At 47.4% G+C, this 17,433-nt stretch overlaps 1 protein-coding gene across 2 annotated transcripts; it reads right to left on the reverse strand.

Annotated features, from left to right (window-relative positions):
* Window positions 1-8,852: 8,852 nt before the first annotated feature.
* On the reverse strand, window positions 8,853-10,543 carry LOC112897370 (putative disease resistance protein RGA1). Of its 2 annotated transcripts, none has more exons than XM_025965658.1 (2): window positions 10,224-10,543; window positions 8,853-10,056 (listed from the first exon to the last, which is right to left on the reverse strand). In XM_025965658.1, the coding sequence occupies exons 1-2, from the start codon at window positions 10,425-10,427 to the stop codon at window positions 9,985-9,987; spliced, it is 276 nt and encodes a 91-aa protein (XP_025821443.1). In that variant the 5' UTR covers window positions 10,428-10,543; the 3' UTR covers window positions 8,853-9,984. The 2 variants fall into 2 exon arrangements, with proteins under 2 accessions (XP_025821443.1, XP_025821442.1); XM_025965657.1 differs by having other exon boundaries at window positions 8,853-10,059.
* Between the last annotated feature and the right edge of the window lie 6,890 nt (window positions 10,544-17,433).

Raw genomic sequence — 17,433 nt, forward strand, 5'->3', positions numbered from 1 at the left:
ACTAGGCTTACCGCTTTACCATATTTCGCGGCATGTGGCTAGTACTTTCAAACGCTTAGCCACCACTACCACACACTGCGATCTTATCAACTTTTATCAATATAGACAGGGTAAACTTCCGAGTCATGATACTGCACATGACCCTATCCATCATCCTTATAGTGATTGCAGAATAGTAAGCATTCAACTCCTATATCACGCGAGTGACAGGAAATCACTCGACTTCTGTCGGTCCTATTAGCAGAGCATCTATGCGATAAGGACTCAGGCACAATACATAGGTTCCTAGTATCAATGCATCTAGGGTTCCATTTCAACTCCTAGACTTAATGCAAGATATAAAATATACAGATAGGATTGCATAACTGAAGTAATTTGAAATACTGGGTTATGCATCGGGGCTTGCCTTCTTGAGCGGAGCTGGGGGCAGGAGTGTCAAGGATTTCTGAACTTTGGTTCGGAGCTTCAATTAGAGTCTCGATGATGTTTATTGGGTCTTCAGAAAACCCTTATCTTGTTCCGGGACTAGCTCGTAGTCTCCGTCGTCGCGTGTCGTTGACTCTACATGATATGCAATGATTTGATTAGATGGGTCTCGAGTTAAGAGTTTTAGTTCACAATAAAGTTGCAATCCAATAGATTAATATACTCAAATTCATAAAGCAAGAGGGTTAAATATAAACTTATTATTGGTATTCTAATCTAATTATCCTAATTAATTGAATTAGATTAACAAGTTTGATTTTTAATTTGAAATTCATAACGGCTATGGCCTTGAATTTTTGTGGATAAGCTTATTCCTAGTGGATAATCTTCCTATGAATTTTTCATAATTTTCTGAAAATAGACATTAGGGTATTTGAATTTAGTTCAAATTTCAAGTTTTAAATGCAAACCTTAAGTAAAACAGTGTTGTAAATTCCTAAAATATTTACTATGGACTATTCTATTATAGATCATCACATGGTAAAAAGATTTAGGTATAAAATCCTTAGTAGCATGCTTAATTAAATTTAAACCCTTTCAAGCTTAATTTGCTTAAGTTTAAACCTACTTAAACTAGAGTTCAGTATTGTAGTTGAAAATTTCACACAAGATCATTCATAACGTAACCAGGTTACACACCAATAAATAGAGCTAGCATGCAATAGTTATTCATAAGATACCCTTTTGCTAGAGTTTAAATTAAATCAAAAAGTATTTAGTTTCAAACCAGACTTTATTAACAAAAGTTGTACAATTAGACTTCTAGATTTCAACAAAAATGGTTTGGCAATTTTTAGATTTTTCTACAAATTCCTATGAATATTACAAGTTGGCTGATTTAAAATTGGAGAGGGGTATTGGTTTCCTACAGAAAGGCCCTTGGAAAGTTTTGAATGTTCGCAATTGGAGCCCTAGCCGGACTACACAGGAAGTCCGATCGATGCCGATAAAATTCCGGCGAGAGAGCTTACCGGCGGCGAGGGACAAGTGAGGGGAAATGCTCAGGGACTCTCGGCGGTCTCGGGGGTGGCCGGTGTCAGGGAAGAGAGGGGCCGAGGCGGCGTAACGGCGGCGAACAGGGGCGGGCGGCGGAGGTCCGAGGGATGTCATCGATGTTCCGGTGGCCGGAGGGTAGGAGGGCGGTGGGGAAGTGGTCAGGGAGCTTCCACGCGATGATGTGGTGCTGACGGTGTGCTTGGCCGGGGTAAGAGGCGGTGGATCGACGGGACGACGGTGAGGCCGAGCAGCGGCGGAAGCTCGAGCTCACCGGCATAGTGGTCCGGTCGTTTCGGTGCTCGAGAGCGAAATTGGGTAGGCTGGGGAGCACCAGTGGGTGACGGGATGCTATTTGTGCACTGGATCGGGGATGGGAAGCGGTGTGGGCGGTTGTCGACGGCGACCAGAGGGTGCGGCGGAGGTCCGGCGAGGAGCTGCGCTCGGGGAGAGGAAATGCCGTGGAATAGAGGTGCTCGGGTGAGTAAAGAAGATCACAGAGCAGCCGCTGAGCATGTTTTAAGGCTGGGAGAGGTACAGCGCGCGCGAGCAGGAGCTGGCGATGCCGGCGGCACGCGTGGCAGCTCGAGCGGCGGCGGCACGACGTGGAGAGGCCAAGAGAGGGCCAGCGCGGGCCGGGGAAGCGACGGCGCGGACGCAGGGGCGGCACGTGGCACGAGGAAAGGTGGCGTGGGGGCGGCACATGGCCGGCAAGAGCGACGGCGCGTCAGGCAGAGAAAAATAGAGAGCCGAGGGCTGGAGGTAGACGAAGGAGGGGCTATTAGCAATTTCCCGAAAGTGTAGGGACTCCACTATAAAGCCTAGATAACCTTCAAACCGTAGCTCAAATGAAAAAGTGCCCAAAAACAAAAGTGTAGGGTTTAGCAAGGTCTACAACTCTGCTTTAGGGTTCAGTTGCAAAAGAGCTAAGGATTGGTAAGTAACATAAAACTTGGCAAAGTTTTAAACTTTAATTAAATCCTATTTAAAAACTACACTACACTTACATCCTATGTGTAGTTTCATCTATATTTATGATTTAAAAGCAAGTTCTTGACTTTTGCAAAACAACCTTCATATATTTGGATTCTACCTCCCATTCTCACCCATTTAACACTAACGGACCTATATTTTTCAGAATTACATAAATGTCCTTTTTCCCTTTTGCATTAAGTTTGAACACACATACACAAGACCAAACATGCATACTTTACTAAAATTTAGTGTGTTTATAATCCTAATACCTGAATGTCACACCCACGCTGTGCTTATGGCGGAGCTCCGGCTCCGGCTCCTTTCCTTTCCCCTTCCCGGCGGGGGCCGGACCTCCGTGGCTGGACCTGCCGGGACCTTGGTCGGCACGTTGCTGGCGGTCGGGCAAGGTGCTGGGGATCTGGATCCCACGACTGGGGTCGCCTCCCACCTACCGGACCGCCAGGCCGCCCTCATCGAGGGTCGGCATCGACGCCAGGACCACTGATCATTGCCTGGTCCTCGCACAGGGCCTTGATCCCTCTCGGGAGGACCAGCGACTCTAGGGTGTACGCCTCGCCGGTCACCGCCCGGATTGAAGCCTCCAGCTCCGCGCGGGTCAGATCTATGCCAAGCCCGCGCACGATCCTACAGCAGTCATTCGACCCCGTGTACATGCAGGCCATCCTGGACCACTGCTGCAGAGGAGCGATGAGACGCCTCAAGTAGTCGCCTAGCACCATCATGGACGTCAGGCCGCCCCTCGCCAGAGTTTTGACCCGGTTAAGGACCAGGACGAGCTCCTCCGGTAGTGACGGCTTGGCCTTCCAGGTGCTGTGGTCGCTAAGTGGCCCTTCCGTCGGCAGCTCCAGGCACTCATTGGCGTCGGTCGTGGTGATGACCCAGTCGTCATGCCAGTCCTCCCACTTGGCACTGGAGAAGGCGCTGATGTAGGATCCGGCTGACCCTTGCCGGAGCTAGAAGTAGTAGGCACCGATCTCGCGCTTGCTCCTCCCTGACCCGACCAAGGCATAAAAATGCATGAAGATGGCGATGCAGGGACGGACCCCCATGAACATCTCCATGAAGTGGGCGAAGACGGCCACGAGGAGGACGGAGTAGGGGGTGAGGTGCTGAAGCTGAAGGCCGAACTCTTCTAGGAGCAGGAGGAAGAAGGAGGAGATCGGCGGCACCAGCCCGCACATGGCGTACGAGTTGAAGAGGATGAACTCCCCCGCGGCCAGGTCGTTGAGGGGAATCGAGCCTGCCCGGATCTTCTCGATGAGCTCCGGCATGGTCCACCCCAAGAGACGGCGTACCGAGTCCAGCTGGCTCTCGCGCTGGAAGCAGCGGGGGGTGTGAAGCAGAGACATTGCGGTCGTTGCTGCTTTACGGGGATTCGGACCGAAAGGAGGCGAAGGAGGAAGAAATGCCAAGCACAAAAAGCAGATCGCAAATGTGCGTGCAGAGACGAAGGGGCGCTGCGGCATCAGGAGAAGGCAAGAGCGTAAAGGTAGCCGATCTCTACAGCGCCTGCCTTTAAGCAAAGCTGCTCACCTTTTTCAAACTCCACGGCGACCGAGGAGAAGCCGAGGGGTTGCATACACCAGGCCCCCGTCTCTCACCCTTTATGATCGGTGGGCCCAGGCTCGCCAGTCAAAGGAGCGGCCGCTGGAGGCGGGGGGAAAGGCGGAATCCGAACCGCTAGAGCCGCAGGACGGGCTCGAATAAGACAAGAATCTGAACCGCCTGGTGCGCGGTGCGCGGGCGGAGGACGGGCCCCTCGGGGATCCTGCCGAGGGGGAAAGGACTTTCCTGCCCCTTTACAACGGGTGCAAGCCGTCCACCCAGCACAACACTGGATATGGCCCCACCTGCGGGTTCATTCCTCACCCGAGGTGGGCCCAGGGGCCTCTATCGGTACATATGGACAGGGGTACCTCCTGCTAGGGTGTCCAACTCTGGCGTGTGTACCAAGCGCATCGTGGTGGACACACGTCACCACATGCTCGGCCGCCTATCCTCCATCATCGCTAAGGAGCTGCTCAACGACCAGAAGGTCATAGTAGTCCGCTGCAAGGAGATCTGCCTCTCCGTGGGCCTCGCCTGTCAGTAAGTCGTTTGACAGGGTGTCCAACCAGATGGGCGCAAGGTTATCCGTGACCTCGCCCTTGTCCTCTGGGTAACGGGGCGTACGGCCCGAGACTGACAGCTGGGATCTTGGTCTCCGGACCTTCTCCCCGTGCTCATATAGCTCCGGCGCCTCCACGTGCCTATGAGGATAGGGTGCTCAGGAATGGCCTCCATAGGCCCGGACCCCCAGGGGGTCCGGCGCCGCCACGCGTGGGAACCAGACCCCTTTGGGCTCATCCATCTGGACTGGCCTCGGGGGCCCGAACCTCCCCTTCCCGCGGGAAGGGGTCCGGTGCCGCCACATGCCGTCAAGGAGGTGACTGTAGGGCCGGCCCAGCCACGTGCCCGTGGCAGAAGGCCCTCCGCAGGACGCCAGCCCAACAACCGCATTAAATACGGGTAGGTGGGCTGCGCGCGCCCAAGACAGGGCATGGCCTGCCCACTGACACACTGGGTAGGTATGCTGACACCACGGGAAGCCCACCTGTTTCCAAGGTGGTGCATCGCATCACTGTGCACTGTGCACGGGCAGGCGGCGTACAGTCAACTCACTGCGCTGCGCGTGTGGGCAAGGAGTGAAGATGGTCTGCTGCAGAAGAGCCGAGGCGTGCGCAGCCACAGTGTGCGCGGAGGCGACGGCGCGGCTGGTCAGCGCAACCCCTTCGTCTATCAAGATGGTACTGACCCAACAGTGACAACAAGTCTTCCACTGTGCGTAATACTGACAGCAGGCACTGTGCCGGTAAGGCGGCATATAACCATATCCTGGCTGTAGATACGTATATCAACTTCTCGATAGAGAGGACTACAGGAAGGAGCTGGAGAGGAAGATCTCCATATCTCTCGTATTACAGGCTCCAGTCGCCGGGCCCACCTGTCGGGGCCCCGTATAGCGTACGCGCTCCCCTTGAGTCTATAAAAGGGAGAGCGCACATGTTAGAAAAGAAGCTCTCCTAGATTCACCAGATCTGAAGGTCGATTCAGGCTCAGGCTTTTAGAAGCTCCAAGCTCTAAGCTTTCTCAAGCAATACAACACACAAGTGGACGTAGGGTATTACGCTCCGGCGGCCAGAACCACTCTAAAACCTCGAGTCTTTCCTGAGTTCATCTGCCCTCTAATCAAGCGTTCCTAGGTCTCCCCCAAACTCATCCTAAGCTAGGATTAGGCGGGTGCATTCCGCCACTCGACTGGAGATTTCCTCCGACAGATAGGTTATCGCATCCCATGCAAGACCGATTGGTCAAACCGGTTTCAAACTATCCAGACTGGTTTTTCTAGAGAATGAGAGGCTTTCGCCTCCAGAATAAGTATACCGTGTCAAGTAGAGGGAAGAGGAGTTACAGCCTATGAACATTGATCCAGAGAGGACCACATGTAATGTTGTCATACAGATTAGTGATATGAATGTGGTTGTTAAGGATGTTGGCAAAGGATCGATTGTTATAGGCAATCTAGTTGTGGTGCTATTGCGAACTTTGATGCGATACTCTTTGTTTAAGAAGTTGGGTGGTTCTGAGGAAGAGCTTATCAAGACCAACATGATAGTCAGCGGTGTGGAGGAGGCAATCCTATTGGTGCTAAAGGAGTCGCTTCTATGGAGCTCACCATTGGGGCCAAGACACTTGCCACTGCTTTCTTCATCTCTGAGGTGCAAGGTAACCTCTGTTTAATTCTGGGCATGATTGGATACATGCAAATAAGTGCATCTTTCTGAGTATGAGCTTCTTAGTTGCACTAAAGATGGCTTTGTTCCTGCTGTTTTAAAGCCGGTTGTGAATCGACTAAACCATTTGATGTAATTGTGATGGATGCAAATTTGTAATGGTTACAAAAGCGACTTGAGCACTACCAGGTGCATAAGAATGATATGTGTGAAACCATTGAAGAATTTGATGATTTGAAGAAATATAAAAATAAGGGTTTACATTGGCCGATCCTTTAGAGGAAGTTGATGTTGGGAACAGTTCTGTTTCAAGGCCGACATTTGTAAATAAAAATCCGCAATCTAATTATAAGGCTAAATTAATTTAGTTGTTCAAAGAATATATCGATTGTTTTGCATGGGAATATTATGAGATGCCTGGATTAAGCCGTGACTTGGTTAATCATTGGCTGCCTATTAAACCTAGTTTTAGGCTTATAAACAACATGCTAGATGTTTTAATCCTGTTATGTTTGACCAAAAAGAGGAGACTAAACGGTTGTTGGACGCAGGGTTTATTCGTTTTAGTAGATATGCTGATTGGATCTCTAATTTTGTGCCTATTGAGAAGAAAGGTTCAGGTAAACTTAGAGTTTGCATTGATTTTAAATCTTAATAAGCTACTCAAAAAGATAAATATCCTATGGGTAGCCGATATGTTGATTAATGATGCTTCTGAACATAGAGTTATTATCTTTTTTTATGGTAATGCTGGTTACAATCAAATATTCATGGCCAAAAAAGATAAGTCTAAAATGACCCTAGATGTTCAGGCTTTGTTGGTTTATTTGAGTAGGTTGTAGTGACTTTTGGCCGAAAAAATGACTTTTGGCGCCATGAGTTTTGAGTACTTAAAACTCATGGCCAGCATAGGACTTAAGATACAAAGATTGTTGTCTACACTTGGGAGTACGTTCTTTCTCAAATGCAGATTGAGCAGGGTGTGTATTGATGGCATACGATCGTCTATGGAGGTTTTGCAGTATTTCTAGCTATCCAACCTTATATCATGGAGTGCTCGGAAGCAAGCCTATGTAACTGAGATCTAGCACTGAGGCAAAATATAAATCGATGGCCAATGCAACGAATGAAGTAACGTGGGTTCAGACATTGTTAAATAAGGTCGGTGTCAAGGCATCTAAGTTGGCACGATTTGGTGTGACAATAATAGGGGCAACATATTTTTCAGATAATCTAATGTTTCATGCTTGAACTAAACATATTGAAGTAGACTTTCAGTTTGTTCGGGAGGGAGTTTCTGAAGGCCTTTTACATATTCGACTGGTATCTTAAAAGGAACATGTTGCGGATGGTTTTACTAAACCTCTCCCAGTGCAACAGTTAGAAATATTTAGGCTCAACTTAGATAAGATGTGATTGAGTGTTAAACATGTAGCTTGATCATATCATGAGTTGCAACAACCTGGACCTACTTAGTCGTAGTTGTTAGCGTGTATATATGTCCTTGTATCTAGGTTAGCCGGCCAGGTTGTTGCAACTGTGACTTATAAACCATGATGGAGGTTGTTTCCACTCTATATAAAACATGCAAAGGGGCCCCTAATAGGTGACCACGCTTCGACCAATTTCTACAGTCTGGAGTAATGGTAGCCCCCGGCATGACAAGGAGCCCACGCATGCACGGTTCAGCAGGGACACAGGATACTACGGCTGTGGACATGGCAGATTGAGCCATTGTGGTTTGCATAGCCGGGGTAACATCATGGCCACCGGGGAGGAAAGGGGATTTGGAAGGAGCTGGTGAACCCCAGCGCCGTTGTCCTAGCCACGCAGGCTTCAGATAGTGTATTCGGGCAGCGCCAAGCGAGGTGGAGAGGACTAGGGAGGAGGTGGCTGCCACGCAGGATGCAATGGATCCATCCGAGCCACTCCGCAGGGAGCGAGGTGGGGGACGGAAGGGGATTTCCTATATTGCCTTTCAAAATTCCAATCATAGTTGTATTTTATTTTAACACGTTGTTTCTGAACTTTCAGCAGTACTGGAAAGTGGAAACACTATCTAGAAATGTATATTGTGTTTTTGGTAATCAAGGTACATATCAAACTACGATAATTAACTTTAGATGAGAAGCGATTATGACCCTAAGCCGTGCAAACACAAGACTGTAAATATTACAGAATAAATGTTGCAGCTTATTCTGCTGATTTGATGCTATGCCTCATTTTGTGTTCTATATGTAGCAAAGTTGCGAGTATGTATTTACTGCATAGAAGTATATACCTCTTGTACTGAAAAGGTACAGGCAAGAAACTCCAAGGTTACATCACGTAATCAAGGACGTCCTTACAGATTTATGGCCCATTTAACTCATTTAGTAAAATTATTTCCAAAGCCAACCAAAAGATGTGGTAATAGCTACTAAATGGAGATGGTCCTATTCAAAATTTGGATCTTATGCAAAATTGTACATCATATTTAAGCTATTGTGGGTGTGTGTTTCAATAATGTGCATGCAAAAATTCAAGCTGTGCAAGCCACTGCACATAAGTCTCACTTGCTATTCAAACAAATACAACATGTTATTTTGATGCAAATATACCGATTAAAATTGTTTGATATTTGGTGATTCAGGACATAGATGTGAAACGAATGAATGAACTGTTCTGTCATGGGAGATTATAGCTTACCGTTGTCAACTTTGAATACTGAAGAAATGACATGCCTAAGAGCTGCCCCACATACTTCTCACAAAGCTGTAAGAGGGAAAACATATTTGATGGCTTGATAAAATCAAGCGCAATCCATTGGTGAATCAGATTATCTTTAGCAATGTTGTGGCCTCTAGGGAAGATGGCACAATAGGCAAAGCATAACTTCAAATATTGTGGCATAGCAATGTATGTTAACTTCAATGATGGGAACACGGAATTTTCTGTGAAAGGTTCATTTCATATGTCACTGTTGCTCACTTCTTTCCGTTCCTTCAGATCCATTCTGGATAGCATGAACCCTAGTGCTTGAGCTGCTAAAGACACACCTCCGCAATTAGTTGCAATTACCTGACCAATTTGCTCTAACTGTTGTTGGTCATCTCTTGATTCAAAGTTGATACATTTCTTAATAATATCCCAGCACATCGCATTGTTCAGGGGACTTAGCTTGCATGTTGTAATGGTGCCAATGCTGTTTGCTATTTCTTCGTCGCGTGTTGTTACTAAAACTTTCATCTTGCTACAAATATTAAGCATAAGCTTCAACTTATTCAACTGAGAGTCGTCTTTCTCCCATGGGTCATCCAAAATAACTAGTGTGTTTTTATCATCAAGTAGTTCATGAAGCCGTCCGTTGTGAACTCCAAACTATCCCCATCATGTCTCCCTTCTTTTAGTACTTGAGAAATTATGGTGTTCCCTATCCTTCTCAAGTCAAAGACCTGGGATACATAAACCCATGCGCGATGGTCATAATCCTTGAAATGGATATCATTGAAAATTAGCTTTGCCAATGTCGTCTTGCCAATGCCACCAAGCCCAAAGATAGGAAGGATTCTGGCGCCTTCTTGGTTGTTGCTTGCTGATAACGATGCAATGACTCTCTTTCTTTCTTTGTCTCTCCCAATGATATCTGCTTTGTTGACCTTGGATGTTGTTTCTCTCTCTAGATATTCAATGTCATTTCTTTGGTAAGGCTCGAATTTGAACTTCAGGTGATCCTCTTTAATTTTTTTCCAGTTGGTCACGCATCTTTTTTCATTTTATTAGCCATGGTAATCTTGGGTGCGATGTCAACACATGATAAAATCCCCGTCTTCTACAAGGAAATTAAGTAATAAAAATTACTCAAACGAGGTAGAGGGGGAAAAACTCTAATCTATCCGATCATTTAGTTTAATTTTATTGAAAAAATCTACAAGCATTTCTAATAGAATGTTTTAGATGCATCTCTACTAGCATTTTGCCTAGCTATGAACATACCTTATTTCCATCAGTCTGTTTCGAGTCTGGCTGGAACTCGTCGATCATGTCGGAGATGTCCAAGGCGGCATTCTTGAGCCGCTTCAGCCACAGCTGCACTTCCTTCTCCTTGATCGACCGCTTCTCTGCATCCTCCATCGTCGCTCCGATTGTCTCCAGCGTCTCCTTCATGTCCACCATGTCGTCCTCGAAGCAGCACAGCATCGAGACCTGATCCCCGATGACGGAGCCTAGCTTCGAGCCCACCTGCGTGACGATGGCCGAGGCGAGCAACCCGGCAACGTCATCGGGAGGCAATCAAGCAGGAGGCGCCAGCAAAAGGATACTGCACCCTGACGGACTCGTGGCCACCGTTGTGGCGCAAATAACTGCATTTAGAAGGAATCGTCTACTTTGCTTCAGAGTACAACTCTATATGCGTTTCCTTTGCATCTACGCAGCGGTGAAGAAACGAATCTGAGCCTTTCTTTTGGTATACATGAATACTCTACAAGAAAGGTAAAGCACAGAATGAGAATTCTATGTAGCTCTCTTCTTGGAAGCGCGAGCAAAGAAAGAATAAAGTGAATTGGCCTGATGATGGTTCTCTTCGAGAAAAGTGCGCACATCTTAAAAGGATAAAAGCACACAAAATGAAATGTACTCAATTCTAAGGTGGCATCGTTTTCACCTGTTTCATTGAAAGCACCTATATCCAACTAACCCACCCCGAGGTGACGGAATCTCACTGTCGACGGAGGAGCTCTTTACCCTAAATGCATGCTGTGCTGCATCTTCCTACTAAAACATTGCAGATGCGTTCGTGAGGGAATGCCCAAGACATGCTGTTTGTGCTTAGATCAAGTAGTTTCTAGATTATTCGGCCTTGCTCCATAGGCTTGGATGTCCCACTGCTTCGCAGAATCGCCATGACAAATATTCCACATTTTGCCAGGGAGGTCACCCACTGCGAAAGGTTAGTTCCAGGAAATAAATCTGTGAGAAATAAATTATATCTTGTACAGTTTGAGCTATTAACCGTGATACTCCCTCCGGTTCAAATTATAGTATAGGTCGTTTTGGTATTTTTAGGTGTATAGTTTTGTTATGCACCTTGATATAAAACATGTATAGATATATATAGTTAAAACTATGCACTTAGAAATACCAAAACGACCTATAATTTGGAAAGAAGGGAATACGTGATATGTAAGCCATCCAGTACATCTGTTTTTTTATAGTAGTTTATATTTGGAATTCATGGAAGACGTTGATTGAAATTTATAAGAACTTAGTTTGGGCACGGTTTAAGCTTTGGAGGTAGGCCGGACACGAAATTTATCAGAGCTTCCCTCGTGTTTGGCCCCGAAGATGCAGTGGCAGTATTAGGCCAGACACGAATTATCATTCAAACCCAATAATGAGAACATGAGTGATTTGCTTGAAGTTTTATTTGTTGAGAATTGTTTAGCATTTCTTCATTTCTTGTATCTGATAGTTTATTGAAATGGGAAAGAAACAAATCATGACCACGAGCCATCTTAAGAATAGAACAGAGCCATCTTAAGTACCTGAAATACCGAAAAATGGCTGCTTTCTGCCAAGTGGCTGTTGCCCACACAGTGAGAAAAAAAGGACTGTCAAATTTAATACATAATTTCTTTTTTTTTTAACTCTCTTTTACTGTGTTATGTTTACCTTACTACAAATTTCATATAAGAGGCTGCTAGGGCTTTATAAGTGGTAGCAGTGTTCGTGTGCGGTGGCGAGGGTGCCACCCGAGCCCCGAGCTATAGGGTTACCATATGATGGCATGGAGCGGAGTGAGCTATGGCGTTAGTCATGGGGAAAAAGGTTGGTGGAGGAAGAAGAGAGATAACACTACCGGATGCAGCAGATTTGCCGAGTGCCAGAAGCACTCGGTAAATCTACAAAGCCTCTCGGCAAAGAGTTTGCCGAGAGGGGCTCTCGGCAAAGACCTCTCGGCAAATTTTCTGTCGGCAAAGGAGGCTTTGCCGAGAGCCCTTTCTCGGGCGCTCGGCAAACTATTTGCCGAGAGCAAACGGGGCCCTCGGCAAAGAAAAGGATACTACCTGTAAGCTGTGTGGCCGTTACGGCACCTTTGCCGAGAACCTGACCCGGCACTCGGCAAATAGGCGCACCTTTGCCGAGAGCCTGCTCTCGGCAAAGCATGGGCCTCTTTGCCGAGTGACTGCTCTCGGCAAAGAATGGGCCTCTTTGCCGAGAGCTAGGCCATGCTCTCGGTAAAGTTTAGGACCCTTTGCCGAGAGCCCGCTCTCGGCAAAACCTGGGGCTCTCGGCAAAGGGTCCAGAACCTATTTTTATTCAGTAGACAATATACCACAATATAGACCACAACACAATAAAGAGATTCATCCACAATAGACCACAATACAGTCATCCACAATAGGCCAAGTTCAAACACAATAGACAATAGGCCAAGTTCAAACACAATAGACCAAGTTCTAGAGTTGCAACACAATACAATCATCCACGATAGAGCAAGTTCATAGTTCCAAGTTCAAATATCATACACAAGTCCTAAAGTTGCAACATATCGATAAGTCAAAGTGTGAATAGCTCAACTTGGTGGTGGCGGCCAAGTTCCCTATGGTGGTGGCCAAGTTCCCGGATTCTGAGATGCTCGAACACCCGGAGACGCTCCAACACCCGGAGACGCTCCAAGCCCCGGATTAGGATACGCTCCCGAATTTGGCGATGCATATGGATCATTTGAGCCCGCCGACTGATTCTGCAAAGAAAAGAAGTTTGAGACACAACACAACAATACATTCAAAGAGCGTACTGAACTCACCGGAGTGCCGAATGTTGGCGGAAAGAGTGAAGTTGGCGGAGGTACACCCGTTGCGGCGCCCAGACTCTGCATGTATTGAAACATTTCCGCCATCCTCGCTTGGTCGGCACTCATCCTCGCCTCCAACTGTTGACTCCTCGCCTCCAACTCCATACGTCTGTTCCTCTCTTCTTCGAGTTGTTGCTGCACAATTTAAATCCTAATGTTACGGTAATGCAAAGAAAGAATGAATCAACGTATAGTGTGAAGTAGGATAAAGAAACAATCACCTGGAGGGCCTGGTACCCGGAGGCCCGGGGTGTATGGCGGGGCTCGAGCTCGTGCTCCTTGCTTGAATCTGAGATAGAGTGGGAGCAGAGGACGGGTCTATTGCGCTGTCGGCAATCCAGTAGCGGCCGTGCTTCTTTCCTCCTCCGACCCTCATGACAACCTCCACGTCAAGATCCTCAGTCGTCGGATCGAAGTCTGGTCCATGGACCTCCCTTGCATAGAGGTGTACTCAGTGAGGCGGGTGTGGACACTCGGGTTGCTGTATGCCTCAGGCCCGTCCTCCGGGTTGTAGTCGATGTCAGCCCTCGCCTTGCCCTTGTGGGCTAGAGCATATCCCTTGAACTCATTGCACGGCTGCCCACCATGTGACGACGACTGCGATGAAACCAGCAAGATGATTAGAAGATCATACATAATTGAGTGTTAGAATTAATAACTGAATTGTCATACCCAGGCTTCTCTGTATGCGTTGAGGCTACGGCTGCCTTGATGGTGTGTCACACCTGGCATCATCAAACGGTGCTCTCGGCGAGTGTTGTGCGTCTGCTCCCACTCCTCCGTGCACCACTGGTCCACGATTCGTTGCCAGCAGTCGGGATGCGCCGAGCACCAATAAGGAATCATCTACAGAAATGAAGTATAAGTGACGTAGCAGCAGCGGAAATTAATCGTTAATGTCGACAACAACTAATGTACTTACCTCCAGGTATTGCTCCCGAGTCAACCTCATGGTTCTTGCTTGCTCTTTGTTCACCCTCTCACCAAGGACAGTGGCGTGGTAATTAATGATGGCCTGGACGCGTGCCTCGTAGTGCAGGTTGGTGACAAGTGTATGACAACACTTATCAGCCACCGCATCCGCCTTGGCCTCCATTCCTGGGCGACATCTGAAGAAATCCTGCATACAAACGCGATGAATCAATTCATTATTCAATAATGTGCAATGAATACGATGTATCGAGCACTTACCCACAGCTCCTGCTTTACCCGCTCTGCCTTGTTCCTGAATCTTCTACCGTCTCGATCTTCAGCGTCTGGGGCGCGGCGTAGTGGTCGAAGGTAGTGGCCGGCTCCACCACTCCACCGAACTCAACAAGCCCGGGGTAGTGCTCTCTACAAAGAAGCCCGAGAATGCCATTGACCTGGCGTGTGTGACACCCTCCACTCTCCACTATCAGCCAGCTCCTGCTCAAGTGATTGAGAAAATAATTAGTTTTATTTGGAATTTAAAACAGGAAGAAGCAATGATAAAATCTAAAGTTACTTACGCTTTTCCATCGGGTGCAATAATCGGGCGCCTCGTCAGAGGTATCGGTCGGCGAGGTAGAGTAGCTGGACCTCGCAAGTACACACGCGACACGCCGGAAGCAACGTGCCGGAACCTGAGGCGGTACCGGAACCAGACGCGGTACCGCCGCCCTGTGGATCTCCCCAAGATCCTCGTCCTCCTGCTGTGCCGCCACCGCCTCCTCCTCCTCCTCCTCCTCCTCCCCCTGCTCCTCCTGCTGCTGCGTCTCCACCCGCGCCTCCTCCTCCTCCTCCTCCTCCGGCTCCTGTCTAGTCCTCCTCCTCCTCCTCCCCCTCCTCCTCCTGACAGGTGCCTCCCGATCAGGAGCAGACGCCGCCTGAGCTGAAGCAGACGCCGCCCGAGCTGAAGGAGCAGACCGCCCAGAAAACCTGGACCTAGCCTGCTGGGAAAGCCCAGACACGCTCCTCATCCCGCCAACCATCTTTGCTCAATCACCTACAATTAAGAAGAGTAAAAACAATAAGTACAGATAAACAAAATGTACCTAAAAGAAATGCAAAGTAAATAAAACATAATAATAGTATTACATTGATTAGAAATAATCTTCATGATCGGGATTAGCTGGATCATAACTCTCATCATCACTATCAACCAAGTTGTACTCAAGACTATCTGACTCAATGTCGTGATCGACGTTGCCTAAATGAAACCTTTCTAGCATATGTAAGTCATTCGCGTTTTGCACCTCATCCGCCTCCTCATCATCAACCACAATTTCAACTTCCATTTGGACATCCTCAGTTAAGTCTATCTCAAATCGGCCTTCTAACCCCTCTTCTGAAAGAACTCCAAGTCATTTGTGTTTGGGTCTAAGATGTAGTCTTCATCATTTGGGACAGGTAATTTGCCGTGCGGTGATACCTTATACACAACATACCAACCCTTAAGATGTTCTTTGGTTTGACATGCATATGGGAGATAATAAACTTGTTTTGCCTGTTGGGCAACAATATAAACATCGTCCCCCGGTAAGGTAGAATCCTGTCGAATCTCGACTATACCAAGATTTACATGTGTGCTTCTAGTGACTTGTGGATCAAACCAATGACATTTAAATATCACAGGATTAAGAGGTTTGGAACCACCAAAACTGAGCTCGTATATTTCTTCAATTGTTCCATAATACTCAACTCCATCTAGACCAGGTGTGAAAACTCCTGAATTGGTGGTCTTCCGATTGGGTCGACTTTCCTCGTACCTTCTTGTCCAAAAACGATATCCATTCACGTCATAACCAGAGTATGATTTCACCCTATATTTAAAGCCATCGGAAACCTGTCTCAACTCAGCACTCATAGACGTATCCCTTTGAGCCTACAAGTTTGAGCACACGGTAGATCGAATGTAAGAAGAACTTCAAATGAAAGGAAATGAAATGAACCGAGACACGATAGATCGGACGATACCTTATGTTTGATCCAAGAAATGAAATTGGGCCCTCCATTTCCCGCACCATGACTAAGAAGGAAATCAAGTTGCTGCGGGGCAGGACTACCTCCTTGTCGCCAGAATTCGCAAATAAATTGCTCTATGTACGGCACCATCTCCTCAAGGTTGGTCAACACATACATCATTATCTGACGCCACTCTTGATGACTCAATGTCTTGGTGACTGAACCACTTGCGGTTCCAAGTTGACCTCGAAAAATGCTGAGGGTTGACTCATTTTCGTTAGCATTGTATCGAGGCGGTGGATTATGCACGCTAGGGAGGTTGTCGCCATAGTATGTTGTTGTGAAGTTGGACACCTCCTCCAGAATGTATGCCTCTGCCATGGAAGCCTCGATTTTGCATTTATTTCCACATTTCTTTCGAAGAACCTTTAGACATCTCTCGATTGGATAGCACCAACGACCAAGCACGGGCCCCCCATCCGAGCCTCATATGGAAGGTGCAAAATCAAATGCTCCATCTTGTTGAAGAAGCTGGGTGGAAAGATCTTCTCCAACTTACAGACCAAGACCGGTGCAGATCTTTCTAAGTCAGCAACCAAGGTCCGAGATAACTCCTTTGCACAAAGCTGGCGGAAGAAATAGCTCAACTCTGCAAGCACTAGCCAGACACGCTCAGGGACATAGCCTCGAACCATCACCGGAAGAAGCCGCTCAATCCATATGTGGTAGTCGTGACTCTTCATCCCTAAGACTCGCATAGTAGAGAGGTTGACACCCCTACTCAGATTAGCTGCATACCCATCAGGGAACATCAACGTCTTGATCCATTGTAGTACTTCCTTCCTTTGATCTTTGCTCAAGACGTAATCGGCCTTAGGCTTTGTCATGTCTTTCCGCGACCAGGAGGCTGCATCTCTAGGTTTCGTCTATCGCACAACGTTGCTATATCCAGTCTAGCTTTAACGTTGTCCTTTGTCTTACCGGGAATGTCCATGAGTGTTCCCCAAACTGACTCAGCGACATTCTTTTCAGTATGCATTACATCAATGTTGTGTGGAAGGAGAAGGTCATCATAATAGGGCAGTCGAGTCAAACCCGACTTATGAGTCCAGAAATATTGCTCACTGTATCCCTCAAAGCCACCTTGTGGTTTGACCACGAGACCATCTATGTGCTGACGAACCACGGCACTGGTCTTGATCGGAGGTGCAAGGTCTGTCACCGCGACACCTTTGGTAAAGTTCTTGATGTCTCGTCTGAATGGATGGTCAAGAGGCAGGAATTGTCGGTGTTTGTCGAATGACGAGTACTTGCCACCCTTCGGCAACCAATTGAACTTAAGGTCTTCCTTGCATACTGGGCATGGGCACTTCCCTTGGACACACCAGCCGCTAAATACCCCATACGCTAGGAAGTCATGCA

This window comes from Panicum hallii, chromosome 6, assembly GCF_002211085.1.
Source record: "Panicum hallii strain FIL2 chromosome 6, PHallii_v3.1, whole genome shotgun sequence".
Taxonomy (NCBI): Eukaryota; Viridiplantae; Streptophyta; class Magnoliopsida; order Poales; family Poaceae; genus Panicum; species Panicum hallii.